Genomic DNA, 27440 nt, shown 5'->3' with positions numbered 1-27440 from the left:
GCGCCATGACAATAGCTCTCCAACTTGCATTGAAAAAAAAAACGGCCGGATAAAAGAAAAAGTGTTCAAAATGCACCACTCACAAGTAGAGAGTGGGCCTCTAGCCTCTCTGCTCGAATATTAAGGACCACTTCAACTCATCTAAAGGGATACAATGTCCGTATACGCCAAAGTCTGCTTTCTTCAGGGCATCCTGCACCGCCTTTGAGCGCGTGCGGCAAACCTTGAGCAACACATCACGGCACCACTTTTGAACGCTGAGGCAGAGGACTGCCTGCTCTTTCAGCCGTCGAGTCTGGGTGCGGGCCAGCAGCGCCGAGCTGGACTGGAAAGATTTTTTCTGCCTCACCTTCTGGACAGTATCCTCCATGCGGTGAGCATGGTAAAAGGCGCTGAGAAGGATCTGAAGGCCACCACGCTGCACAATGAGGCTACAGTTCTCGTCATTCATGGTAGTGAGCATACTAAGAGTGACAACCCCGCCGTACAAGACATCCATCTCATAGAGATGATGCTCCACTGCGGCCAGTATATACGGAATGCACGGCCGAAGCGTCTGCCGGCTCTGCGCATTACTCGAGGAGATGGTACTGAGCAGGTCGAAAACGACTCTGAGGGTGTCAGGTGGCAGTGTGGACCACTCCTGCAACACAAGCAGGTAGAAGCTTGGTATGCCGAAGCGAAGAAGCATCACGCCGTTTTCTTCGTTCAGCGACATGTCGGCAAGGAACTGTGTGAGGACACGGAGGAAGACCGTATCCCCTGGTCCAGAGAGCTCGAGCAATGAAGAGCAGTGACCAGCGATACTCTCACTGAGTCGTGGCACAGGGGTCTCTGTTGACAGTGCCTCCACAGACGACTTCACAAGATCTAGCATCTGACGAGATGACTGCGAGTGAGCTTCATCCTGTTCAGACCACTGCTCCACCTGGCTTGCGAGCGCCGCTTCACACCGCTTCATCTTTTCAACTAGAGAAGTCATGATGACTGCTAAAGAGAAAAAATTCCGGCTTTCAAAGTACACAAGGTTGCTGGAGCTGTTTTCCCCACACAGGAGATATGTAAAAGAATTGAGCCCTCCTTCTTTTCTGTGCCCCTCCGCGTCGAGAGGTGGATGTTGGTGCGTACTTCCCCCAAGGGCTGTAGCACCGGTAGCACGGTAGGTGACGTGCTCCCACACACAAGTACACACCGAAAGCCGCACCGCTAACCGCCTAAAGGAAGGTAAAAAAAAAGGGCAACTGACGCTGTAGAGGATGCACACCGGTGAAGGTAAAAACACGGAGTGAATAACTCCTGAACAAGGAGCGAAAAAAAAAAGCTTGCAATCCGGACAGGAGATGAAAAGTGGAGGTGTGCAAATGAGCGCATGAACAAATTTGTAAGTGCTTATCTCTCTTGTTCACTAGAGAGATTGAGAAAATGGGAGAGAGAGGTTCCGTCACTGCACTGGTGGTCTCGGAGTCACAGTGTGAAGCGTCGCAAAAAGAGAAACGGGTTTCTTCCCCTCCGTCATCACTACCCAACCAAGTGCCCACATCCGTCTTCCCGTAGTTGGGGATAACGACTTTCCATCCAGCACCATGATGTTTTTTTTCTCATTGAGTGTCAGAGACGAATGTTTGAAGGGAAGAGAGGAAAGTGATGATGGAAGCCAGTCCCCCCCCCCCCTCCGGTGACTCCTTTCTCTTGAAGTGGTTGCGTGCACCTTGTCTGTAGGAACAGTCAATTCAGCCTTCGAGCTCAAGGCGTTGTAATCTACATCGCAAAAAGCAACCCTCCCCTTTACCCTCCCCTCCCTCCCCCTCCCCCTCCGCACACACGCACACGCACACGCATAACGGGTGGGAATACACACTCAGGCGTACAGGCACAGACACACAAAAAAAAAGATACACTAAGGGAATGTCTGCCTGTGGATGTTACCGCAAGGAGGGAAGCAAGAACAAAAAAAAAAAGGGAGCTACACGCTCTCAGAAATGCGAATCGTGAGAGTGGCGCTGGAAGCGTTTTGCCCACGCTGAAGGATGGCGGGGTCGTAGCAGCTACAGTGTTGCAAACTCATCACCTGAAGCGTGGGAACGTTGCCGCTCAAAACCGCATCTAGCAGAGCACTACTTCCAGCGTCACCGATAGGGTTCCCATCCATGATCAGCGTGGTCAACGCAGACGTGGCCGGCAAGTTTTTGGCAATGGCCTCCGCACCCACACGACCGATTCGGTTGTTGGCTATAATTACTTCCTCAATTGCATTTTCTGATACGACACGGGCCACCAGTTGCCCACACCTGTCATCTAGTCCACAAGAGCTCAAGTTGCATTGCTTGATGGTGTTATTCAGGAGAAGCCCTTCAGATAAGAGGATCTGCGCCCCCGCGGCGCGCAACGGGTTCCATTCAACATTTAGCACGCGCAGGTCGCCGTTGCGGGAGAGGACCTTGGCCAACTCGGTCGCTCCAACAAACCCGATGCGGTTGTAGCTCAAGTCCAACTCGTGTACAGTGATGTTCTCAGCCAGAGTGTCTGCGAAAGCAGCGATGTCAGTGTCTCCAAGAGAGTTGTTCGAGAGCGTCAAAGAGCGCAATGAGCAGCCAGGGGCCAGCACTTCGTCAACCACCGCTCCGCCGGAGATGGGAATCAGGCTATCTACGCCCTTCCGCATCGTCTCCACACGCCCAAGCTGATTCTTCGACAGGTTTAGAGACTCAACACTGCGCGTTTCGTTTATGGCGCGCACAATCATCAGCGCCGCAGACGGAGTGATGTAATTGCCGACGAGAATTAGTGAGCGAACAGCTGACGTGACGCGAAGAGCAGCGGACAGCGCCGCGCATCGCTTTACCCCTAGCCCAGCGTACGACAAGTCTAGAACTTCGCTCTCAGTGGCAAGATCTTTTGCGATAGAATTCGTTGGACCATTTACACCAGTAGCCCTGGCTATCTCTGCGCACACCGCCAGGTAAGCGCTAGCACCAGAGGCATCGCTGTCAGGATCGTCAGGGATGGCGTACTGGTACCTCTTGAGTGCTTGGAGTCGCTCTACCAGCACTTCCTCTGGCGGCCTGCACCGCGGCGCCTCTTCTTCGTAGGCTACGAGAACAAGCTGGGAGGAGGACGAGGAGAGTTCATGCTCCCCAGAGGCGGAAACCATCATGGTGGAGATACGCTTCGCTGAGCTAAAAGAGCGGGATAGCGCTCGCAGAAGTGCACAAGCGACGGAGACAGGTGAGATGACGTACACCTTTGCTTTTCCTTAATGTTGTGAGTTGTGTGGCTGGAGAGGAGGAAGGAGGAGGGAGGGGGAAGGAGGGGGGTTACTCGCCAAAGCGCGAGGTGAAGAGAAACGGTGAAATTCAAAAGAAGAATAGGTGAATGAAATATACAATGCAGCCGCCATGTATTTCCTTGTGCTTCATTCGCTGAAGAATTGAAAAGCGGCACGCGTACGCGACCAGGGAATGCTCAGTTGTTTTGCAAACAGTGCCTAGTAGAGCACTCAAGAAAAAATGTTTGGTTGCCACGAGCGCCCTGTGAATCATATCCACTCATACTGCAGCTCCCCACCGACGGCGTGTGTGAAAAAACCATCTTCCAAATGGGGAGGGGGAGGGAGGGAGGGAGGGAGGGAAGAAGGGGGGCTGCGTGAAGCGCCTTTGCATTCCAAGAATACACCTGGAGAGGGAAAGGGGGCGTTGGTGCCGCCGCTGTTTTTTCTCTCTGATGTCTCTTACTGAAACACGAGGGCAGGAGAAGCCAGAAGGCGTCACACGACGACAAGCATAGCAGTCAAGGCAGCTAACAGGAAATGCGTCCCCAGGTTGAGATCATGAAGACACGAGAAAACCCTCAATCGGCGTCATAACACATAAGGGAGCACCTCAGACTTCACAAAATGCTCCGCAACGTCGTTGCCGTGCTCTAAAAGCACTGCGGCAGTCATTGCCTTCACGCAGCAAGCGCCATATGGTTCGGGAAGCGACTGGGTCCCACTCGTGGTCCCTTGCAAAGACAACCAAGACAAGAGACCTTTAGCAGAGCTGAGGCGCTGGCGCGAGAAAAGATCCGCTGACGCATCTGTGAGCACCATGTGCTCCAAGCGCCAGTGATCACGCAAGACACGGCACAGCGCGGTATCGCTGGTTAGCAAAGCAAGAAGAGAAACGTACTCTTCACGTCGAATGCAATCAAATGTGGCCAGTATCCAAAGCCCGCCGATCCGCTCCAAGAGAGACTCCCCGATGGCAACAAGCGGCTGCATTGTGCCAGATTCACCCGCGGCTGTGGTAAAACTTGGGTGCACAAACACCTGTAGAAAACGAGTGCGGTGTTCCTGTGCTACGTCAGGAAAAGTTCTGCGAAGCACACGCGACAGCTCTGCTGCCCATCGAGGTGGTGGAAGAAAAGGCAGCGGGTGAGTAGGGAGGTGTGGATTCTGCAGAAGATCTTGATAGGAAGTTGAGGTGCAGGGCTGCACCAAGTCCGACAAGACACTGAGCAATCCTGAAGGTGCCTGTATTTTATGACAGTGACGCATACTGACACACAAACGTGGCTGCTCCTTGCTTTGACCTTCGCAGGCTGTTCGTTCCGTAGCGCAAGGAACGCACCTGAGGGAAAAAAAAAAGGTGTTTGGTGGTGGTAGGGGAGGGGGAGGGGGGCAAGAACGACACAGTACGTCAATTGTGGTGTGAGAGAAGGTACCTTGTACGGGGGACATGAAGTATTCTCGAGAGAGCAACCCAAATCAGTGTAACTGGTGGTTTCTCTGTTAGCGTATCGCCGACCCATTTGCTTTGGATATTCCACACCGGGGGGGGGGGGGGAAAGCCAGTGGTGGACTGATACCGCATGAGGAGGCAACTAGATTTCACAGAGCGCGAAAAAGAAGGTCGTAATATTATTATTTCTGCCACCTAATAAGCATGCTTGCAATATTTCCCATCATTGCCGAGAGAAGGGAGCCGATTATTGTGATGAGAGCTGTCCTTTGCCTTCACAGGCACATCAAGCGACAAACAAGATCAAAACAACGAGCAGCGCATAACTTTAAAGCAAAAATAAAAATCTCATGCGAGAATAGACTGGACATCTTAGCAATGCAATAGCACTGTCGTGTGTGTGTGTGTGTGAAAATTTTTTTTCAAAGGTCTACTCCAGAAAGCATCACGTAAGGTAGAAGGTAGTACTCAACACATATCTTCCTCCATGCTTTGTTGCTCGCACGCGGATCCGCTGTTTCCTTCAGCCACTACAGAGGGAGGGGGGGAGGGGGGAAGGGGCACCAGGCGTCAATTCAGTAAAGAAGGGCAGCTGCTTCGGTTCATCAGCGTGGCAGGCAACAGCAACGCCTCTTGTCTGAGAATTCGATCTTCCAATTCTGCCTCAATGCACCTCAGCGACCTCTGACGATGCTCATCGAGGTCGTGATAATACTGCCGCTTGTCTGCAATGTTCACGGAGTCACTAGGACTTCCCAGAGGAGGAGATGAGCCCAAGGGGCGTGAAAAGTGAGACACTGTTGGATTTGGCGACAATGCCCGGGGGAAGCGGTACGGCTCTTGGGAAAAACTGTCTGGGAAAACCCCTCGATCCCCTTCTTGTCGCCCCAACTCAGAGGAAAATAACAAAGCTTCACGACAGTGCTTTCCACTATTCTGGGGAAGAAGCAATGGAGTAGAGGAAGGGGTGGTGATCCCAGAGGCACCCATTTCGAAAAGATGCGATGACTGCTGTTGTAGAGAAGCGCTTCGCGACCGCAAAAGAGAGCGGCGAAACGCATCTCTTGGTTCCTCCGACTCACGTCGAATGATCCGCACCTCCTCTGAGAGTTGTGCATCTCTGTAACTCCCAGAATACCAAAGTCGGAGAATCTGTCGTTCATCTCTTTCCTGGCGCTTCACGGCGCGGCGGTACGCCCTTTCGTAGTGGAACATTTCAAAGGCAGCAACGCGTATCTCTTCGACTTCCCTTGCCACACTGAATAAGGCCATAATAGATTCAAAGGCATCCACTTCTTCCTGGCGAAGTGTCAGGCGCTCTTCGACCTCCGCAGCCTCCATCAGCAACAGCGCTTGCTGCAACAATGGGTCAACTGAAGAAAGTAGAGCTGCTCTGACAGATTCATAATTCAGCGGAAACGTGTCCGGCACCTTGGGGATCTTTTGTGGGTCCAGGATACCCTGCGACGAGTCTTGCTGGTGAAACCTTGCTGTAGGCGCACCCTGGAAATCACCTAAACACATTCCTTTCGTCACCTGCACTCCAGCATAGCGAAGTCTTGAGGGCAAGACCACCTTTGAGTCGTGTGGTGTGAGAGAGAAGCCAGATACGGTGTGCGCTTCGCGAGGTACATTGGCTCGAGATGGGCTCCTAATTTCAGCGTTTTGCTTTCTCTGGGAGTAAGTGTCCAGTTTGCCCACATGGGGTCGTCCACTTTTCTCCAGAGAAACTCTTGGTGGGAAATCCCGAGGAGGGGTGCCAGGAAGCGCCTTGTGCACATCAAGCGGACCAGAGGGGTGGTGGTAAAGTCTATTTTCCTGGGAAGGAAAATAAAAGCGCTGTGAGTGCATATTATCCAAGTCACCCGATAGGAAACTGTAGTCTTTTCCCCCATGCCCTGGTGGAATAGAGAGGGGAAAAAAGAGAATAATAGGCAAAAGTGAAAGGCACCCTCAAGAAAAAAACTCGCCGCTGAAGCTCTCATCATACTGACCACGGAAAACCAGATACCAAGGCACTTACGTAGAGAAATTCTTCGAAAACAAGAAGTTACCAGGTAAGTACCCCAGACCCAACGCATTGGAGTTTGTCCGCTGGTACCGTATCCGATCGGCTTCTAGAGAACTGCTCCTAACCTCCCATTTTTCTTTGCACAGGGTCCGATACGCACTTCGCGTCGCACTAGCACTGAGATGAACAGAAGAAAGTTGCAATGAAGAAGCACGGTGTCTTTAATCCAGCAAAATATCAATCTCTGGCCCTCACGGAGGCGGTTGCAAGAGAGACAAATCTACAATTCGAGGTGAAAAGAGGAGTACGCAAACAAAAGCAAAAAAAAAATGTGACTCCCTCTCTGTTGAGAAACGAGACACGGAAAGGGAGTCGGCGTTGGAAGAACGGGAGCGTGCACTCGGTCAATGCACGTAACAAAGTATGTAGGCCTGCTTATTATCCGCCACATCTACCTTAGTTACCCGTTCATCGCTGAAGTTACACCAGACTCCATCAACACCAACAGCATCTGCAGTGTAGTGACCACCATGCATGTTTCCTTGATGATTGACAATCCCCACTAAATGATACTCTGTTTTTGAGAAATTGGAGCACATATAGGGGGCGACACTCAACGTTTTACTGAAAAAAACGCTAGAGTTCACCTTTGAGGCGGTGGTGAAGCTCCCGTAAGAACGGAACCGCTTCAGCGTAATGAATAGCACAGATGGCACCGAATAAAACGACATTTGTTTGCGGGCATTCACTTTCTGGTGACAATTAGGGCACATGTACATGGAGTTGTCGTCAAGAATTTCCTCCCGACAGTACGCCGCGAAGCAGTCATCAAGTGAAACCTTTGACTGCGTTGACGGAATAGAAATCTCGATGCTGAGACATACGTTAAAGGAACGCGACTGGTGGCCACAGGAGGGGCAAAGAATTGTACTCCGTTCTTGAAACGAGCAATAGTCCACGACAACAGAAGAATTCCTCTGACAGTATTGGGCCCAGTAGTGGTGAGCGAGCTCCTCATCGGTGCCTTTAGAGTTGTCTATCTCACGAAATATAGTTTGATTACTTTCGTTCAGGTTCAGTGCTCCGTGAATTCCGTCCAACACAACACGCAGAAACTCGTTAGCGTCCTGCTGGCTTGAGTTCCGAAACCCCTCATAATAGTCGCCGAGTGTTAACTTGAGCTGCGACGTACTCACTGAATAATCGCAATCCACACGGTTGAGTTCACGGATTACAAAGCAAAAAGCGTTGGTCAAGTGAGTCAGTTTCCCCTTGGTTGTGACTAGATGAGAGATGTAGTCGGCTGTGAGAAAGTACTGGCCTAATGGTGTCGAATTGAGCACTTGCAGCACACTATTCATGTAGCATGTGTTTCCCAAATTTACTATTCCCCTCCGTGGCTTAGTGAGAGGAGCATCTGTTGGGTTCAGAATACAGTTCGTGTAGGGACTGCATGATGTTAAAGACCGAGTGTTGCTGCCTGGGGATTCTGGGCGCTCTAACTTCGGTGACAGTTCGGATGGGTAAGTGGCGATGGACGTTGGTTGGGAATCAAGAGGGCCGCTAGGGTGACCATGGGAAGTGGTGCGCTGTTTATCAGGGATTGAAGCGTGATTCAATCGCTGCAACAACTCATTCACACTGTTGTTCTCGGAGAGAAGTAGCTTTTGCTGTCTCGTCGAATGCATGTCAGCAGCCCAAGAAAAGTTCTCATTACCACCACTATACTCATCTGGCTCCAGCTGAAGGGCTACGATGCGCCTGCGCTCTGCTTCGCTGCGGTCGATTTCGTCTATAGAATCCTTGTACTCCTTCGGAAGCTTATCTGAGACCAGCCTAGCCGCAAAGTCACGCGCTTCTTTGTAGATGGCTATTGCGTGTGGATATTTTTCTATGAAATCACGAGATTTCTGATTCCTGTTGAAAATAAAAAGACACCTCCTGACGAAATAGTACGCCTGAGAGTAGCGCTGTTGCCTTTCCTCATCCCTGGCTTTCGCGATGAGCTCCTGGACAATGTGATATTTTTGATAGGGTTTCGTAACTTCTATTTCATAATTCTCCGCGTGGTAGGTGATTGTTCTGAGGAACTCCTCGTATGGGATCTTTTTGTCGAGTTTAAACATTGTTGCCGCCTGAGATGACGGAATTTTATTTACTCTTCGATAGAAACTAGCGGAGAGAGGCAGCAGACGGAGAAGATTGGAGGGTTTTGAGAATAGCAAAAGAGTGAGGGCTGAACGTTCCCGTTGTCCAAGGGAAAGAGGAGTACCAAGAAAAAAAAAACAGATGGCCCATCCTACTGATTTCTCACGAGGTTGGCTGAGTTCTCATTGGCCTCGGTCAATCTCCTTTCTCAATTTTGGTTTCAGAACACCGAAAATTGGCAGTTTCTTGTGAAATCGATACCTCCATTTTTTCCCTCTTGAACTCCGCCATTTTGAGGAGGAGGTTTCAACTGCAACACAGAAAGAAAAAATGAGTTGTTCTGCCCAAAAAAAGAAGTGAGATTGTGCTCAGTAGGATCACACCCCAGGAATCAGACGAGAAACTCCTTTTTTATTTGGCACCTCGCGTGACACCCCCCCAATCCGCTCAGAGCTGCTCCTAATATACCGGTTGTCACGCAGTGCGTCCCTCAGAGCGGCCCCAGCCCCCCCCCCCCCCTTCCCTTCCCTGGCAGGCAGTGGAGGGCTCAGCGATATGCATTCCAGTCATATTGATACTTTGCTCGTCACATGGATGGTGCACATGCTCGCCGGATGCAATTCACTCCGACGTAGCGCCATCGGCGATCTCACCGCTCAAACCAGGAGCGGCACATTGCTTTGATTTCTCTGTGCGGCCAGTGCTTGACATCATCACTACCAGAAATGGCGCGACCCTCTCAAGGGGGGGGGGGGGAGAAGTAAGAGCGGGAGGAAGAGGGGCTGCCTTGGCCTCCCACATAACGGCTTATGAACCCCTGGATGCCCGATGCTGAGGAGTGCCTTCATCACGGAATCGTTGGGTGACCTGTTAGCAAAAATGCTACGCAAATTTTTGAACATTCTTGTTTTGAAAGTAATTGAGCTGTAGGTTCAAGGACGTGGAGCAACCAGGCAGCACCTCACATCCCATAGGACGTACAGCGGCGTCGCCGTCGATATGTTCGCAAATACACCGTGTCACACTCATCAGCTATTTGAAGAATCTCCGGTAAGTCCATGATAACACTACAAGTCGTGGAAACTGCAACTATGGTCTTGTTCCAAAAAGATGAGAAGCCGTGATGCCATTTTCTGCAGTTGTAGACGTTTCCCTCACCCTTTTCATCCTAGAACATTGGATGCCTCCCAATAAAACGTTTTTCCGACGACAGTTGAGAGCCACGCTCGGCAATGCTTTATACTCTAGTGGCTGTACAATCCCCTAATTTCCTCTCCACCGTTGGTCAGCTGCGTAGCGTGGGCTGGATTAGCAGTCATGAGGAACGAGGATGTTTCTGTCATACAAAAAAAAAATAAAGAACTTACAAAGATATTGTTGCTGTAGCATTTTTCTCCCATGCAGCGTCGTGCTTGTGGTGATGAATCATCATGGCAGCTCGAAGATTGGTTCCAAAATCTTTCGGTTGCAGATGCCCGCTAAGTTTCTTTGACACCAGTACAGTCAAGCTCGCTGACGTGCCAAATACAATGTGCGAGCAATTGTTGGTCTGCTTTTGCTTCGAAAGCACATTAAGTACACCTTCCACACTAGCGGGACTTCTTTACTTGCGCGGGCGCCAGTAAGCACAATGGTTGTTCACCTAACAAAAAAGCCTTGGTTAGCTGCTGTTTAGGTATTGCAAAGCAACACAGCACCCCTGGAACAACGTGTCGATCTTCCTCCCCCCCCCCACTTCATATTTTTTTCCTATCACCACAGCTACACATTCCTCTCAACTCGCCAGATGCAGCTCTTCGAAGCAGTCGTAACCCTCGCCGCATCCGTATGTGTTGTTTTTACCTATCACTGTGCCACAATATCTGGCACAAGTGTCGTCTGGCTAAGTTCCTTTGCGGCAGTCCTGACGTTTTTGGCGCGACTTCCCCGCATACTGTGCTCGAAAGCCACAGCATGGGACGCTTTTCCTGACCAAAGTCGCTTGCTCTCAGCTGGGGCATGTGCTCTCTTCTTTGTAAGCGCCATATACGGACTCACTACCCTCGGAGCTTTGCGCTTCATCTGTACGTGCGCCTGCGCCGCTGGGGTAGATCATATTGCTCGGATCAGAAGAACCTCACGATTTGCAAAGTTTGCATGTACGTTTCTTAGCTGTGTCCTGGTGGCTTTCACGTCGAATCCAGCTCGGCCAACGCACCCATCCAAGCTTTTTGATCTCTTAGGGGTTGTTTGTACATGTGGTGCTGTTCACATTTCTACAAAAGAAGTAATGAAAAAAGCTCCTCAAGCAGCGCTTCTTTTCGCCGCTTGTGGTTTAGGTATTCTGGGCTTTATTACCACTCTTGTTCAGCATAAGCTAGCCGCTGAGAATGAAATGCTGCTGCTGCTTGTATTTTGCGTATCAGGCGCTGTTTTAGCTGCTTGCATCAATACAGGCCTGACACTGCAGGGGAGCATCACAAAGTTTGTAGCGGCGTTTGTTGGTATGTCAGTTGCCTCACTTGTTTGTAGGGAAAGAGTGTTTCCTGATGTCTACAACTGGGAGTGCCTGGCTTTGCTAACCATTTTCGGTCTCATTTTTGCTGCTCACAACGGTCTGACTTTCGCAGACTCATCTACAGGATCACAGAGCGGCGTACACTTTCACGCAGCCCAGATCTTCAGGAGGACCAACCAGTTTTCGGAGGATGGCGGTGTTTTTGTCACATGGCTCTCGAGTTCAAGGGAGCGCAAGCTCTTTCTTTTTCTTCTACTGACTGTCGGTATAATGCTTTTAGAGTTCATCTACGGCTTTGCCGTGAACTCTTTGGGACTGATTTCGGATTCGTTCCACATGATGCTTGATGGAATGTCCATTGTAATTGGGCTATATGCAGCGCACGCCGCCTCGTGGAAACCCGACGAAAAAACACATCCTTTTGGCTATGCGCGCTACGAAGTTTTGGGGGGATTTGTAAATGGAATTCTTCTTGTTTTTATCGCACTTTATGTGATGGTTGAATCGATACAGCGGATTCTGGATCCTCCCGAAATCGAAGGACCATACTTGCTCCTTGTCTCCTTGATTGGACTAGTGGTGAATGTGGTGGGTATTTTGTTTTTCCACGATGCACATGGTCATATTCATTCACATTCGCATGATCAAGGTGGTTGTGGTGTTCATGTGGACCACAACATGCGTGGAGTTTATCTGCATATTCTTGCAGATTTGTTGGGCAGTGTTAGCGTTATCATCTCGAGTATTTCGATTTCTCTGTTCGGTCTCTGGGTTTCAGATCCAATTTGTAGCGCCATGAGTGCCGTTTTGATTCTTCTCTCAGCATTTCCTCTTCTGGGAGAAACGGGGAAAATCCTTCTGCTCTCTGCACCAAATAATGAAGGCGACTATCCCCCCAAATTGCGTGAAGCACTGCTCGAAACCGCTCTGTTGGACCATGTTGAGATCCCTAAAATCTGGGTACACTCTACTGCTCCGCGTGAACTTGCAATTTGTACTGTGGCAGGGAAACTGCGCAGTAATATGGAATACACAACAGCAAGGAAACGTATTACGGAAACAGTAACGGCGCACATGCTGAGACATTTAGATCTTAATAATGTGAGTTTTGTGCTTCATCTTGAGTAACGGATTTCACTTTTTTTTTACCAAATTCTGGTTTCTGAACTTTTTTCTCGCGCTTCTAAATTTACCGGTGCGTCCTGAGCAGCATTTCCCCCTTTTTTTTTTGCATTTTTATATGTGAGTCTGTAGTATATGTATTTTATCTACACTGAAAGCATACACGAGAAAAAGGCGAAGAAAAAAGCACGGGAAGGTGTACACATCATTCTACAGCTTCTGTTATTGTCACATTTTCTACTTTTTCCGTCTTCCCGTGTTGATACACATACAGAAAAAAAAATTGTGTCTTTCCCATATCAATAATTATCTTTGTGAAGTTTACGAATGGGAGCAGGGCATGGCTACAAAGCTTGCATAATGGTTGAGATAGTCTCTCCGTTCCTAATGGTGCGTTTGCGCTCTGAGAGCTATGTGCGTGTTACGTATTCATCTCTCCTCTAGGGTCTCTATTGGCTCGCTTTCTCCTCCTAAATTCTCCTCAATCTGTCACTGCGCAACTAATTCGAAACAAAAACTTCGTTTTTTTTTGTTTAATGCTCACCCAAAAGTAGATCAGTTTATATTTTGTCACGACATTGCCTGATATTCAACTTCCATTCACGAAATTGTCACCACTTTTCATTGAGTGTTGCGCAAAAGTGGGGGGCATCAAAGAAAATGTTCTTCGCTAATCAGGCTTCTCAGGTGCTGCGCCAGGGCGCCTCGGAGGAGAAAGGCGAACGTGCACGCCTTATGAACATAATGGGTGCCGTCTCCGTGGCTGATATTGTGAAAACAACATTGGGCCCTAAGGGCATGGACAAGATTCTTCAAGGAATGGATCGAACGCAGTCTGTGCGCGTCACCAACGATGGCGCAACGATTCTCAAATCTCTGTTTATGGATAACCCGGCTGCCAAGATTCTGATCGATATGAGCAAGACGCAGGACGACGAAGTGGGCGACGGCACTACTAGCGTCACCGTGTTTGCTGGAGAGCTGCTGCGCAACGCTGAGAAACTCTTGGACCAGTCTATCCACCCACAGACGATTATTGAGGGCTACCGTATGGCTGCCGACACCGCGCAGAAGGCTTTGGCGGAGTCCGCCGAGGATCATGGTGCTGATGAAAAGCTCTTTTACGAGGATCTCATCGCTATCGCTAAGACTACCCTCAGCTCCAAGATTATTACTGTGGAGTCGGACCATTTTGCAAGGCTCTGTGTCGACGCGGTTCTTCGTTTGAAGGGAAGCGGCAACCTCGAGATGATCAATATCATGAAGAAACTTGGTGGTACGCTCCGTGACAGCTATCTTGAACCTGGGTTCCTGCTGGACAAAAAAATCGGTATTGGCCAGCCCCGCTCCCTGGAGAACGCTAAGATTCTTGTAGCGAACACCCCAATGGATACCGACAAAATCAAGATATTTGGAGCCAAGGTGAATGTGGACAGCATCTCTCAGCTAGCGGAGGTGGAGGCATCTGAGAAAGCCAAAATGAAGTCTAAGTGTATGAAGATCATCAACCACAACATCAATTGCTTCATCAACCGCCAGCTGATCTATAACTATCCGGAAGAGATCTTTGCCCAGCATGGTATCATGGCCATCGAACATGCTGATTTCGATGGCATTGAGCGCCTTGCGAAGGCGCTCGGGGCTGACGTCGTTTCAACTTTTGAGGATACCGCAAATGTGCAGTACGGCTTCGCGGAAAAAATTGACGAGGTCATGATTGGTGAGAGCACTGTTATCCGTTTTTCTGGGCTCCCCAAAGGTGAGGCGTGCACAATTGTCCTGCGCGGCGCGTCGCGCCACATCCTCGATGAGGCGGAGCGCTCCATTCATGATGCGGTGTGCGTCATCTCGGAGACTGTGAAGGAAACACGCACAGTTCTCGGTGCTGGGTGCTCGGAGTTCCTCATGGCAAACGCAGTGGAGGAGAAAGCCAAGTCGATCGCTGGGAAAAAACAGCTGGCAATGATGGCGTTTGCCGCTGCACTTCGGACACTTCCCGCCATTATTGCTGATAACGCGGGTCTCGATAGCAATGATCTTGTCACGCGTCTCCAAGCGGAACACTACCACGGGCACAAATCGTATGGCATCGATGTTATCCGTGGCGACATTGCTGACGTGAAGACCCTTCGTATCACTGAGTCCTACAAGGTAAAAAGCTCGGTTGTGGCGTATGCCTCCGAAGCAGCTGAGATGATCCTGCGAGTGGATGATGTACTCCGCGCCGTGCCGCGTCAGCGCACCCAGTGATGAATGGTCACCATTCATGTGAAAATAGAGGCGTAGGAGTGTTTCAGACACAGCAAAAAAGTTCTGAAAGATTTTTTAAATCGCGATACCCAACCATGTGTGTCTTTAATATCGCGTCTCCCAGACGTCTCGAAAAGAGGTCACAGTGCTGTGTTTTTCTTTCCCTGATATAGAACCGGCTCGTCATACGGCAACCCCTAAAAGTCTCTTGCCCACGCTTTGCATTTAAAGATGTCTGACCTGTGTCCTCTGGCGGAGTGAAAGTTTTAAAGCGCGTTGAGAAATTTGAGAAAAAACTGAACATAGAGGAAGAAGCAGCAGCGCTTTTGTGATTGTTGGCATCAAAGGTCCCCCAAGTGGAAGCCTTCGGGGTGTGGGTGAGTGAGTGGGGGCTCTCCGTGACCGCCCTTTTTTTTGTTTCATCATTTTCTTTCTGGGTGTTTCTGATCAAGAAAGCGAGGCTGTGTGTTGCATAGGCGAAGAGCTAAGTGGGACTAACTTGTACGCATGTTTGTATGCTTTGTCTCCGAGAAAGCAAAACGGAATAGAGTCATACGTTGAGTTCTCATCACCGTCCGTGATACGTGCATCTTGAAACAAGATGCACGCTTGCCTGCGGACGGCTTCGCGTCGTCGTCTCCGCAGTGCTTGCATAATTAATTTTTCCACCCCCTTACACGCGATCCCTCTCAGTCGGGAATGATGTGTGGAGAGTTTCACTTTTCACTGGTCGATCCGGTAGCACAACTGGGCATAGGAGGTCTGTTAAGGTGGCTATCAGGCTCTCTCTCATTGCTCACACAATGATTCCCAAGGTTTCTCCCCTTCAACGTTTTCTCTTGGTGCTTCTTGCGTTTCGCGCCACTTCCTATTTTGTTTTTTTCCTTTGGTTTGCGGTGCTCTAAAAAAAAAAAATTTGTCCGAAGAACACCCTCAAAAAGCCGATTTACTCCTCCCGTTTCCTGCACGGTTAATTCGCAGTTGCGTTAGCGGAACCATTCAGTGCTTCCCCCCTCCCCCCCCCCCGAAATCGAATTCTGACGTACAGATCTGAGTTGCAAAGGAGAGAGGAATACACCAGCTGTTCACTAGTTAACACACACACACACACACACACACAACCCTCTCTCTCTCACGCACAGAGACCAGTACGGACGGAGGCGTTGTGGGAGCGCTTTGGTGGTTGCCTAACATCAACAGCAGTTACTTCTGTGGGGGATCAGCACTGAAAGTCCCTGACACGTGACGAGCATCGGCTAAACAAGCAGTGTGCGCCTGATTTTTTGTTTTGCCTCTGCACCGAGTCCTCTGATTCGTTTAGCAGTTCCTCAACGGCAGTTGCAATGAGCAAGTACGTGGCCCCTACTGGGAAGGTAGCACCAGCAGGCCCTGCTGCAGACAATGGTGTTGCTGACATCACGAAGGTGAAGATCTGCTCTGGGCACACACGGCCGGTATGCCATATTAACTACAGTGAGATCATCGATGGCACATTTTGGTTTGTGACGTCATGCCACGACGCAAAGCCAATGCTTCGCAATGGCCAGACCGGCGACTGGGTGGGAACGTTTGAGGGGCACAAGGGAGCTGTGTTCTGCTCCGCCTTCAACAATGGCGCCACGCGGCTAGTGACAGGTAGCGGTGACTACTCTGCGATGGTCTGGGACGCTTTGACCGGCAAGAAGCTTCATGTGTGGAGTCACCCAAAGTACATTAAGTCGTGCGACTGGATGGATCAGCGGATCGCCACAGGCTGTTTCGATGGTAACATCCGCATCTACGACGCAACTCGTTACGACGCCGACCCGCTGTCGTTTGGTAGCCCTGACGCTATTAACGTCAAGGCAACTTATTTTTTGGACACAAACACCATGGTGACGGCGTGCGAGAACGTGATTATGAAGTGGGACCTCCGTGACACATCCGGGCCCTACCTGCGCCGCGAGATTCCCGGTCTCAACTTTGTGGAGTACACACACCGCCACTCTATTGTTGTTGCCCATGAGAAGAGCATCAGCTTCATTGACACCACGTCCTTGGAAGTAAAGAACAGCTTCACTACCGCAGAGGATGTCGAGTGCGCATCTCTTTCCCCGGACGGGCAGCGCGTTGCGGCCGGTTCAAAGCTTAAGGCAAAAGAGTTCACTCTGGACGGAGTGGAGGTGGAGTCTAATCGCGGTCACCACGGGCCCGTGTTCCACATCCGCTGGGCTCCAGATGGAAACTCTTATGCCTCCGGAGCCGAGGATGGCATGGTGCGCGTTTGGCCCTCGCATGAGATCATCGAGAAGTACGACACGGAGGCGTAGAGGAGTGCGGTCGGTGTCTTGTAGTGCTCTACTGGAAAGGTAAAGTCGAGGCAGCTTAAGAAAAGCGAAGGGATCGATACGGGGTGAGGCGGTAGGGAGAGAGCACGCACTGTGGGGCATGACTGATTCGCGTAGCCGGTAGACTACACGACAGGAGAGGAAATTCCGGCGTAGGTCGATCTTCATCGTTGGGGGGGGGGGGGAACGAGAAGAGGGGAGCACATTTCTCCCCCCCTTTCTCTTCCCTTCCCTCTCCTCCCCTCCTCCCCTCCTCCCTCTCTCCTCCTCCCTCCCTACCTCAAAAATATGGGTTGCTCTGATGGCTGGTAATGTTAGTCCATGAGGTCCATTGCCATACACACACATACGTGTGTGTGTGTGTGCTTGTGCGCCTGTATCCGTCCTGCTGGTTTTCTTACCGCTTCACGCTTCACGTGTTTCCAGAGACGACCGAGGGATGCATTCGAGTGGCCCCACCCCACCACCCTTCCGCACACTGGTGAGGTGTAAAGGTTGGTGTGATCAACACACGGACACACACCAATACGCACACCCGTGAGGTAGTGTATATTAACTATTCACTATTTCTTTCTTTTGGGGAGATTGAAAAGAAGCAACGAAACAAACCAGCTTTGCTGTTTAGAAGCGCCCAGCGTCTCACCGACAAGTCTGCAGCGATGTTGGGGAGTAGTGTATGTTATTGCAATGGCGAGCACAATACAGAGGAGTGGGGGGGGGGGATAACAGTGTGAGTAGAAACAGAAATCACATGATAACCCTTTCGCCGCGAAGAGGCTTCTTTTCCTCCTGTCTACATCCTACTCCCCCTTGTGACGGGGGCACTTCTCAGCATCGGGCATCCAGGGGTTCATAAGCCGTTATGTGGGAGGCCAAGGCAGCCCCTCTTCCTCCCGCTCTTACTCCTCCCCCCCCCCCCCCCTTGAGAGGGTCGCGCCATTTCTGGTAGTGATGATGTCAAGCACTGGCCGCACAGAGAAATCAAAGCAATGTGCCGCTCCTGGTTTGAGCGGTGAGATCGCCGATGGCGCTACGTTGGAGTGAATTGCATCCGGCGAGCATGTGCACCATCCATGTGACGAGCAAAGTATCAATATGACTGGAATGCATATCGCTGAGCCCTCCACTGCCTGCCAGGGAAGGGAAGGGAAGGGGGGGGGCTGGGGCCGCTCTGAGGGACGCACTGCGTGACAACCGGTATATTAGGAGCAGCTCTGAGCGGATTGGGGGGTGTCACGCGAGGTGGCGGGGAGCTGAGTTTAAAGAGGATGCTGTGCTCATATGACGGCGTACGCATTCCTCTAACCCGAGCCTCTTACTTCCTTCCACTATGCGATGGGTTTGTTAGGGGTCAGATAAAGTTCGACGCTTGTAGCCTGGCAATGAATGGTCACGCTACAAAAAAAAAATGCACTCATTTTGCACCTTCGCAGGGAGGGGGGGGGGGAAGAAAAAACGCGGCTTGTCCGTCTAAAGGCGACAGTGCGACATACTTGCACTGGCCGATATAACGGTTCTTATGCGCACTCGCTTGTCTCTCATTTCCTTGATTTAGGCGTGCATTTGCATATATGTTGTCTTTTTTTTCTCGCGGCTCATTTTTTTCATCTAAATCCTTGACCTTGTCTATGTGGGATACTACTTCACTTGCTCTCCTCCCGCACTCAGGTGGTGGAGATGCATTCTCTCTCTCTTTTGACCCCTGTTGCACGCAGGCGCCCACTCTGTGCTCTGCTCATACAGTCGATTTGACGCTGGAAAAAAGGAAATATTTCGACCCAGTTGCAGGTGCCAGCTCAACCTCCCCTCCCATACAGGTAATTTTCTCTGCAGCGACTCATCAGAAACCACACGGATCGTGGGAGAGAGAGAGAGGTGGTGGTGGTGGTGGAACACTATGCGCCTCTAAAAATCAACGCCGCAATGCTGTGTACGCATCGATGAAACCACCTTGAGAGCCATAAGAGGACCAGGTTGTAGGATACAGCACATCTCCGCGCCTCTACAAAAGTCCGTTGAGCTTTTAGTATTTGAGGAGCCCCCTCGCCTTCCAAAACACAGGCCGTCTCTACTCCTTAGCATAAACGCATCTCCCACGGGTATACGCATGAATTCTTCTGCCCTCAAGCAGCAGCCGTGAGGCTCGCACACGATGAAGAATGCGTCAGGGAGGAGGGTGCGCGGCCTTCATTTCCTTTTCCCCTCCGTCATGACTGGCGGGGAGCATAAGTGATGCCATTTTGAAACATTGGAAGCGTCTGCAAGACGATGCCTGCGTAATGGATAGCCACCTTCATTGGGTTCACTCTTCCGAAATACCTGATATGATACGCAAGGCCTACTCTGCGGTCAATGTAATCTCGCAGATGAAGCACGTGAAACACTGGCGAGATGCTGCACACCGTGTAAATGGGGGTTATCTATGAGTGCTTTTAAACAAGTGCGTGGCACCGTCCTTCACAGGCTCTGTGTGCCTGTTGAGTAGTATGGTTACACGGCTGCAGCCGTGTGAAATGGTAGTCTGCGGCACGTACGGGGTGCCACTCGACTCGCCTCCCCCCATGGTCTCAGGAGCTTAGCTCTTAGCGTTTAGTCTCACCCCGTTTTGCGCTTTAATGAGTTTCACTCGCAAGGGGTTCATAATCATCCCCCCTTCTTTCCGCCTGTGGTGAATTTTTTGCTTCCTGGGTCTGAGTACATTTCCACTCGTTTGCAGGCGGTGTAGCCTTTATGGATTCGTGTGTGTGTGTGTGTGGTTCGCTGCCTTGCTTGGCTCGCCCGGCGCGCATCTCGACCATCATGTGCTAGCTCCGTAGCAGACGCCTCCTCCTCCTCCTCCCCCTCCCTCTCCCCGGGTCTCCCTTCTGGCCTTATTGGGGTGTGCGCCCCTCTCCAAATGCACTCTTTTTTTCTCTTGACGTTGTTGTTTGTGTGTCCTCTTCCCCCGCTTCCCCCTCGCGTTTGTTGGGGTCCAGTGCCAGCCCCTGGCTCGTTTGTGGGTCATCTTCATTCTCTGTTTTTGCTGTGCCCCCCCACCCCTGCTCTCTCGTTTGTTGATGTGCTTGCGTGCCCGGTGTATGTCGGCCAGCCTCTCTCGTGTTTCGTGTGTTCTGTTGCCTCGTCTCTCCGAGGCCATGAGCCGTGGGGTTTGTGGTCGATGGCGTTGTCTTGGCGGCGGCGCATGCGTGTGTGCCTGCACGTGCATGTCGACGTTGGGGTGCGCCCTCATCCCCCCTCCGTGTTTGTTTGCAGCCCCGCTTCATGTCCTCTTTCCTGTTTTGTTGCTCTCCCTCTTCTCGGCCTCTTCACGTGGCGTCCACCCCCCGACTCCCGCCCTCCCGCGCTGGGTCACCTCACACCTGCGCACGGGTGCTCTTGACGTGAGGCATGGGGCGTGCACGGCTTCACTGCTGCGCACCCGCCAATAGGAAGAAAAAAAAGGATGCACAGAGAAAACCACATGAGAGACCCACCGCAACAGCCGTGCGTGCGGCACCGAGAGTGACGCGGTGCGTGCTGTCCTCGCGCCCGGCAGACTGCCAGGTTCACAGTGTGTCGCACCACACAGGTGAGCACACATTCCCTGTTGCAGGCATTCCATTCGCGCAGCTGCCCTTCGCTTGCAGGACGGCGCCACGGCGCGCGCGTGTCTGCTGTGTAGAAATGGCGGGCATGGTGCGTGTGGTGTGGTGTGTGTATGCGCCCGCGACGTGACTCGCTCTCGCTCGCTCTCTCTCTCTCTCACATTACTCAGAGCACTGACATCGCTCGTGAATGCTTACGCTGCACATCTCTGTATTTCTGCTCCTCTCTCTCTCTCTCTGGCCCTTTCACGCATGGGTGTCGATGCACACGCCGTCCCCCCCCCCTTCCCTCCCCTCCCGCTCCTACCCTTACCTGCGGTCAACACACCCTGCGGCGCCAGCTCTCCTCCGTCCTCTCGCCACTCACAGCTTCTTCCTCGCCGTGTTTATACACCCCCTTCCCCCGTTCTCTCAAACCGCCCTTCAAAGATGTCCGCTGATTCCGCCGCCGCCGCCGCTGCCGTCAACGCCGTGGCGCTGCAGAAGTCTCCTCGCTCCTCGCCCAAGAAGGCTGGTGCGAAGAAGCCCGCTGCGATAAAGAAGGCCGCTGCTAAGAAGGCTGGCAAGAAGGCGTCCAAGAAGGCTTCGCCGAAGAAGGCGGCCGCGCCCAAGAAGGCGGCGAAGAAGGCGGCGAAGAAGCCTGCGAAGAAGGCGGCGAAGAAGGCTGCGAAGAAGCCGGCGAAGAAGGCCGCGAAGAAGGCGGCGAAGAAGCCGGCGAAGAAGGCCGCGAAGAAGCCGGCGAAAAAGGCTGCGAAGAAGGCTGCGAAGAAGAAGTAAAGCCTGTCTTCACGCTTGTTCCTGACTGACTGTACGCTCTTCTGTGGCACACATGTGCCTGAAGGCATCATAGATCCATTTTTTTTGTTTAGTTTGGCTACTCTACCTTCTTGTTTTTAATAGGCCTCACTTATATCCAAGGGGGTGTCTCTTCCCTACCGGCGTCATGCCGCAGCCGCCCTTTCTCTTTCTGAGCCTTTGTCTTCTCTCTTTAGATCTTGCGCGTTTCTTTCGTGAGAGGGTTTTCGGTGGATGATCGAGTTCCAGGGAAGGAATGAAACAACAAGCAAATAACAACACACTCCCGCACTTGAACGTGGGTTCTCCTCCAAATTTGAAAGTGAGGGAAACCTGGTGCCCTGTTCACGCGAAGGTGCGGTGCGGCTCGCACCAATGAAACCCACTTTTCAGCGTTTACCTGTCTGGTGTGAAGAGACTGGTGAGTATCGAAGGCTGCCGTGGGCAGGGTGTCCGGGTAGCCTCTTTGTCGCACCCTTTATCACTCTGTTCACAGTGTCTGTGTTATGCATTGCCTATCTGGGGGCCGCTACTCTTCTGCGTTGCTCTCCTCCCTCCCTCTACGCCCTCTGCAGATACTCTTTGTCGCCCAAGCACAGCCCTCAGTGCACGTTTGTAGTCGGCCCTGCGGTGCTCTGATCCTTTTTTTCCTCTTCTGGAGGTGGACAGAAGGTTGGAGGCTCTCCGAGTGAGTCGTGGTGCGCTGTGTTTCACTACAAATTTTAGGGTCCCTCACCCGCATCGCTATGCGAGCGTTGTTCACCTGCGTGCAAGTTCTTTTTTTTGGGGGGGGGTGAAGGTCGCTGCGCCCCGAAAGGATTCGTTGCATATATCAGAGCTTCGCTCGACACGCGAGGGGGGGGGGATCTGACAGGCTTATGTGTGGACGATGCTTTCATGGGGAAAGCGAGGCTTAGGGGGGAAGGGGGCAAGGAGCAACTCAGAGGGGGAGTGGTAGGTAAAGAGCGATATTTTGCCGTTCCCAGGACGGGATGTCAATGAGGGCGGGGGTGAAGATGCGCGCGGCTGTCCCGCAATCTTTTTTTCTTCATTCAATGCCCATGTACTAAAAGCGTTTCGCTTTCACAGACTTTAATATGTACACGCCCACACATATTTCTCGCTTCTCATCGTTTTCCTTCCCTCCCCTGCCCACTCCACGTCAACAGGTGCGGTCATTTTCATGAGACGCCCTCTTTTCCTCCGCCCTCTCGTCTGCTAGTCTCTCTTTTTTTCCATTGCTTGCGTGGACCTATAAACTCGCCCCAAAAGAGGAGTTGCGCTTCCATTCTTTCCTACCCACCTCTTTGCTCATTGAGACGCAAACGCGAAGTCGGACACGCACTCTCCTCGGTGAAGCAGAGGCAAAGGAAGGGGGGGGGGAGGAGGAAGGGTATCCTGTTGGCGAGACAATAGCATTTGCACAACGGCGGCGGCGACAGCAGTGCACGTACAGACACACCCACACAAGCACATACGTATATGTTTTGGCAGGAGGGTAATAGGAGTGTGCACTTATAACTGTCGGTGCAGGAGGAAAGCATGGGTGCTGCAGCTGCAAAGCCTGTGCGTGAAGCACCGGTCCGCTATGTGGCCAAGAAGATGCCGCGCCTAGACAAGATTCCGGTGGAGCAGCAGTTCAAGAAGCCGCAGTTCACGGCTCAGGGCATCAACACTCGCCAGGACGATGTGAACACCGAGCCACTCATGTACGTGGAGACGTCTAAAGACGCCAGCGGTACCGAGCTGACCGACCATGTGGCACCGCGGTGGTATTTGAACACGTATTTAGAGATGGCTGACAACATACGCACGGACCAGACCGTGATTAGCGGCAATCTCCCTCTTGCGTGGGAGCGCGATAAGCATGAGCCATATTCACTGGTGCGGGGCCGCATCGATGACGAGGATCTTCGCTGGGTGCTCCACCCGGAGCAGCGGAAGAAGCCGCTCGACGAGCTGCTGGGCCATACCAAGCTGGAGAGGCAGGTGTTGCAGGATATCATTGACACAGTAGAGCTACCCCGCACACAGTACAGAAACTACAAGGGCAAGTTGCACAGGAGCATCGACGACGCTAACACGCACATGACGGCGCGCAAAGCACAAATCGAGAGGGCTCGCGAGGCGGAGATCCTGCGTCAGATTGGTTACACCGAAGAGGAGGTTCAGAGGGAGGAGCAGTACCTGACGAATCGCCAACGTGGTATGCGTACCCTTGACGACCTCGGCGCCAGTGACCGGGAAAAGCGGCGACAGCAGCGGGCAGCTGAGGCGAGCGAGTTGGAGGACATGCTGGAGGAGCGGCGAATCGAGCAGCTGGAGCGCGGCGAGGCGACGGTCACCGAAGAGGAGATGACTGAAAAGCCGGAGGTGCTGCAGATGCGCAACAAACATTTTACTACACATAAGAACATCTACAAGCACATGTACGCAGCTGACATGGGCAGGGACGAGCGCAACCAGGCGAAGTTTGTGTGGTGGCTCGACCGCACGCGTCGCATCAAGCGCGCTGTAGACACCATTCACGGTGTTCCTGTTTACAATGAGCGGCTCTCAGCAAACGAGGAGCAGACGCGCAAGCAGATGCAAGAGGCGGCAGAGTTCAACTTCTCTGTTTCTCGGTCGCAAGGCGCGAAAGGGTTTACCGACCCGCGCGGGCATTACGATCAGTTTATGGGCATTATGCGCCACAACAGGGAAGAGATGCAGAGCGACACAAACGTTGAGGTTCACGAGGACGGCACTGCCGAGCACACTGTCTTTCAGTTTCCTCACACGCGAGAACACGGCGCAAAGCCGGCGCCGACGCGCTTTTCAGACCGCCGTGAGCATGCACAGCGCGTGGACACCGATGTGACCAAACTCTTTGGGTTTGAGACAGAACTACCAACTGCTGCCGCTATGACACCTGGTGAGCCTGGCGGCAGTAAATCCTCATCCCTCCCACAACAAACACCTAGCAGGGCTCACAGGCTTACGCACCCGAGCAGTCGGGCTAGTGATGGCGATTCGGAGGTGAACGGCTCAGCTAGTTCCCCTTCACCAGCGAGTCCAGATGCTTCACCCCCAACAAACAAAGACGGCAAGGAGCATTGAGCTTTTTGTCTTGCCTTTACGCACAAAGAAATGTGAATAGTCGTTGTTTCGATATTGCCTCTTTCTCCTTCCTGCAACCCGTGTTCCTGATGCCGTGGCAGATAGACTTTGTGCAATGCACTTGATGTTGTCACGTTTTGCTCTCGTCGTGTGTCTCGATAAACCCTCCCCCATTCCCCGCCACCACCACACCTCGAGGCTGACAAGGATGTCTGGATGCGAAATGTAGGGTGCAGGTCTACGTTGCGCCTTGTGCCGCTCTTCACAAAGGTGAGAGAATCAAAAATGCCTTTCTGAGGCAGACTCTTCGCTTTTTGCCTATCTGCGACACACACGCGTCCATGTCTGTGCGTCTGTTGCATTGGCCACATTTTTGTTTTCTTTTGCGACTTTTTATCGTCTTTCACACATACACACACACACATACATACACACGTATGTGTGTAATTTTGAATCGTTTCTTTTCCTGTTGCTCATCTTGGATGGTCTTCTCATGTCGTCCCCCTGCCTCTGCCCCCTGTTTTTTTCCGGGCTTCCCCGCTCTATTTGCTTGTGTGTCCTTAACCAATGTCAGTCGGAGGTTTCTCTGCATTCTTGTCTGGGAGCTCTTTTCACGGCTAAGGCCCGCTGCTTCGCCTTTGCCGTTTGCTAACCCTGCTCATTTTTTTTTCCTGCTGCCGTGCACTCGTAGTGTAGCCGTTGATCTGCACCCCACTCCCTGATTTCAACTCTCTCGTGTTCTTTTCCTTCCATTCCTCCGGATCTGATTTTGCTTCTTCCCACAACTCATCACCCACACGAAAACATTATTCTGACCGCTGAGAGCACCATTTTCACGGGGGCAAAGAAAAAAAACACAACGCATCTTCAAACGTCAGCGGCACCATTCTGTTTTCCTTCATTATTTTTTCCTCTTTGAATTTCACTCTACAGAAGTCCTCGCTCACATTTGTTGCTTCTCTGCGTCCTCTCCGTCCCACTTGCACGGTTGACCAGAAGATATCAGGGAGAGGGGGGAGCGAACAGGCGCCCTGAGTACCCGTACCGAAGGACATCTTCTGTGCACTTCTCCGCTCTCTTTTTTTTTCTCCTTCACAGTCTTTTGCGCTGTTTGGTGTGCCGCTAAGTCGTCAATACATTGCAGGAGAAAAGAGGCCGGTTTTTTTTTTTGGGGGGGGTGTGTCCGCGGTAGGAGCACACTAACACGTGCATACACACACATTCATATAGACGGGAATCTTTCACTTTTATACACACGAAGATGTCTTCCGCCAGTGTTTATGAAATGTCGAGGCAGCTGGTGCTGCTCGACAATCAGGCGAAGGCTATCCGCAGCGAGGTGGAGTTTCTGCGTGCCACGAAGCGCTCTCTCGAAGTAAGTGCTGCGAACGAGACCAAGATGTTGGAGGTGCGGGAGAGCATGGGCAGCACGAACAACTCCATGCCGAGGCGCTCGCGCGCCCTCACCCAGAGCGAAGGCACGGCCGGCGGCTCCATTATCGAACTTCCGAGGGACTTCCTTGATGATCTGTCGCAGAAATGCGGTGAGGTGGGGGCCTCCGTCAGGGCGCACAATGAGCTTCGAAGGGATAAGAAGCTTCTGCAGGATGCACTGGCCCTTGCTGAGGAGCGCGCCCACGAGGCAGAGCAGGAGTACGTTTATGCTGCTGAAATCGCTGGCTTGGATGAAAAAGGCACTTCTCGCAGTGCGGCTGGCTCAAAGAAAAAGAACGCATACGACAGTGCCTTGAAGAGTACCGCGGAGGCCTACCGCCAGCGCGAAAACGCGCGCGTTCAACTGGAAGACCAGTCCCGCGAGCTGTTGCGCCTTGCTGCGGTTCTCCAGGAGACCACCGATGCGGACAGTCAGCGTGCTGAGGCTGTCGAGGCGCTCGCCGAGCGCAAGGCGAAACTGGCGGCGCTGCGCCATGAGTGCGATGTGATCGCGCGTGCGACCGCCCGCAGAGACCAAATCGCCGAAAAGGGCCAGCACGGCCTCACCTCGGAAGATTACATTCGCCACAGCAATTTTGATCGCCAAGTCGCGCTGCACGGGCTGCACAAAGAGGACAACCTCATCAAGCAAAACGACCTCGCTATTCGCTACCGCGCTATGCAAATATCCAAAATTCAGACACGCCTTGAGCTGATCGGTGACGCCGTCATCGGCGATGGAATGGAGGGGGAGGAGCGCGTCGATGCAGAGATTGTCGAGGAGCTGGCAAAGGAGATCAACCACCTTTACGATTCCCATCTCTTGGCAAACATTCGCATGGATTCAATCGACTGCGATATCGAAAAAATGGTGTGGCGCGCCGGAGCGCTTCAGCATGCGAGGGATAGTGCAGTCGTGGAGATGAAGCGCTTCTACCGCGATCATCAGCGCTACCTTGACAAGCTGCAGAAGACCCTCGATAAGGAGCGTATTTCGAACGGCCGAACCGCCACCAAACTGCAGGACGAGATCGACGCGCTTCATATGAGCTCTGCCCGCAAGGCGCACTAGTCCGAGGGGAGCAACGACGCTTTGAGGCTGCCTCCTCGTCTTGCTCGTGAAACACAGAGAGGCCAAGTGAGGATATTGGTGTGTAGAGCTGATTACCACATTGCGGTTGACTGCGCATCCGTGTTGGCGCGCGTGGACAAAGCTGATTCAGGTTCAGCAGTGGGTGGCTCATCTGATGGTGAGAGCTGTTGAGACACAAAACTTTGCTTGTCTACGGTCTTGTGCTCACCCTCGGCTCTTGTGCCAGGCTTCTCCCCAGCAGCGACTCAGGTACTTTGTTGTTGTGTGAACAGCGACAGCTTGATGGTCTGAGAGGGCATTCATCTCAGTTCGCGCAACTCTGTGTGTGGGAAGAGGTCCGAGGGCACAGCAACGACAAGGCC

At 52.1% G+C, this 27440-nt stretch overlaps 10 protein-coding genes across 10 annotated transcripts; 5 read left to right on the top strand and 5 right to left on the bottom strand.

Moving 5' to 3' along the window:
• Positions 1 to 100: 100 nt before the first annotated feature.
• Positions 101 to 982, bottom strand: JKF63_03311 (uncharacterized protein; the record flags this gene model as incomplete). The annotated part of the gene is made up of 1 exon (XM_067899315.1): positions 101 to 982. The coding sequence occupies one exon, from the start codon at positions 980 to 982 to the stop codon at positions 101 to 103; it is 882 nt and encodes a 293-aa protein (XP_067756105.1).
• Positions 983 to 1963: 981 nt separating this feature from the next.
• Positions 1964 to 3154, bottom strand: JKF63_03310 (uncharacterized protein; the record flags this gene model as incomplete). The annotated part of the gene is made up of 1 exon (XM_067899314.1): positions 1964 to 3154. One exon carries the CDS (start codon positions 3152 to 3154, stop codon positions 1964 to 1966), a length of 1191 nt encoding a protein of 396 aa, XP_067756104.1.
• Positions 3155 to 3856: 702 nt separating this feature from the next.
• JKF63_03309 (uncharacterized protein) lies at positions 3857 to 4534 on the bottom strand (the record flags this gene model as incomplete). The annotated part of the gene is made up of 1 exon (XM_067899313.1): positions 3857 to 4534. The coding sequence occupies one exon, from the start codon at positions 4532 to 4534 to the stop codon at positions 3857 to 3859; it is 678 nt and encodes a 225-aa protein (XP_067756103.1).
• Positions 4535 to 5288: 754 nt separating this feature from the next.
• On the bottom strand, positions 5289 to 6569 carry JKF63_03308 (uncharacterized protein; the record flags this gene model as incomplete). Its single annotated transcript, XM_067899312.1, has 1 exon — positions 5289 to 6569. The coding sequence occupies one exon, from the start codon at positions 6567 to 6569 to the stop codon at positions 5289 to 5291; it is 1281 nt and encodes a 426-aa protein (XP_067756102.1).
• Positions 6570 to 7133: 564 nt separating this feature from the next.
• On the bottom strand, positions 7134 to 8855 carry JKF63_03307 (uncharacterized protein; the record flags this gene model as incomplete). Its single annotated transcript, XM_067899311.1, has 1 exon — positions 7134 to 8855. The coding sequence occupies one exon, from the start codon at positions 8853 to 8855 to the stop codon at positions 7134 to 7136; it is 1722 nt and encodes a 573-aa protein (XP_067756101.1).
• A 1808-nt stretch (positions 8856 to 10663) lies between these two features.
• JKF63_03306 (uncharacterized protein) lies at positions 10664 to 12502 on the top strand (the record flags this gene model as incomplete). Its single annotated transcript, XM_067899310.1, has 1 exon — positions 10664 to 12502. One exon carries the CDS (start codon positions 10664 to 10666, stop codon positions 12500 to 12502), a length of 1839 nt encoding a protein of 612 aa, XP_067756100.1.
• Positions 12503 to 13156: 654 nt separating this feature from the next.
• On the top strand, positions 13157 to 14746 carry JKF63_03305 (uncharacterized protein; the record flags this gene model as incomplete). The annotated part of the gene is made up of 1 exon (XM_067899309.1): positions 13157 to 14746. One exon carries the CDS (start codon positions 13157 to 13159, stop codon positions 14744 to 14746), a length of 1590 nt encoding a protein of 529 aa, XP_067756099.1.
• A 1343-nt stretch (positions 14747 to 16089) lies between these two features.
• Positions 16090 to 17055, top strand: JKF63_03304 (uncharacterized protein; the record flags this gene model as incomplete). Its single annotated transcript, XM_067899308.1, has 1 exon — positions 16090 to 17055. The coding sequence occupies one exon, from the start codon at positions 16090 to 16092 to the stop codon at positions 17053 to 17055; it is 966 nt and encodes a 321-aa protein (XP_067756098.1).
• A 5939-nt stretch (positions 17056 to 22994) lies between these two features.
• JKF63_03303 (uncharacterized protein) lies at positions 22995 to 24551 on the top strand (the record flags this gene model as incomplete). Its single annotated transcript, XM_067899307.1, has 1 exon — positions 22995 to 24551. One exon carries the CDS (start codon positions 22995 to 22997, stop codon positions 24549 to 24551), a length of 1557 nt encoding a protein of 518 aa, XP_067756097.1.
• Positions 24552 to 25812: 1261 nt separating this feature from the next.
• On the top strand, positions 25813 to 27057 carry JKF63_03302 (uncharacterized protein; the record flags this gene model as incomplete). Its single annotated transcript, XM_067899306.1, has 1 exon — positions 25813 to 27057. The coding sequence occupies one exon, from the start codon at positions 25813 to 25815 to the stop codon at positions 27055 to 27057; it is 1245 nt and encodes a 414-aa protein (XP_067756096.1).
• Positions 27058 to 27440: the final 383 nt, after the last annotated feature.

Source organism: Porcisia hertigi, chromosome 27 (genome assembly GCF_017918235.1).
Source record: "Porcisia hertigi strain C119 chromosome 27, whole genome shotgun sequence".
Lineage (NCBI taxonomy): Eukaryota > Euglenozoa > Kinetoplastea > Trypanosomatida > Trypanosomatidae > Porcisia > Porcisia hertigi.
The sequence above is the reverse complement of the archived record's forward strand: the minus strand, read 5'-3'. Positions and strand labels throughout refer to the sequence as shown.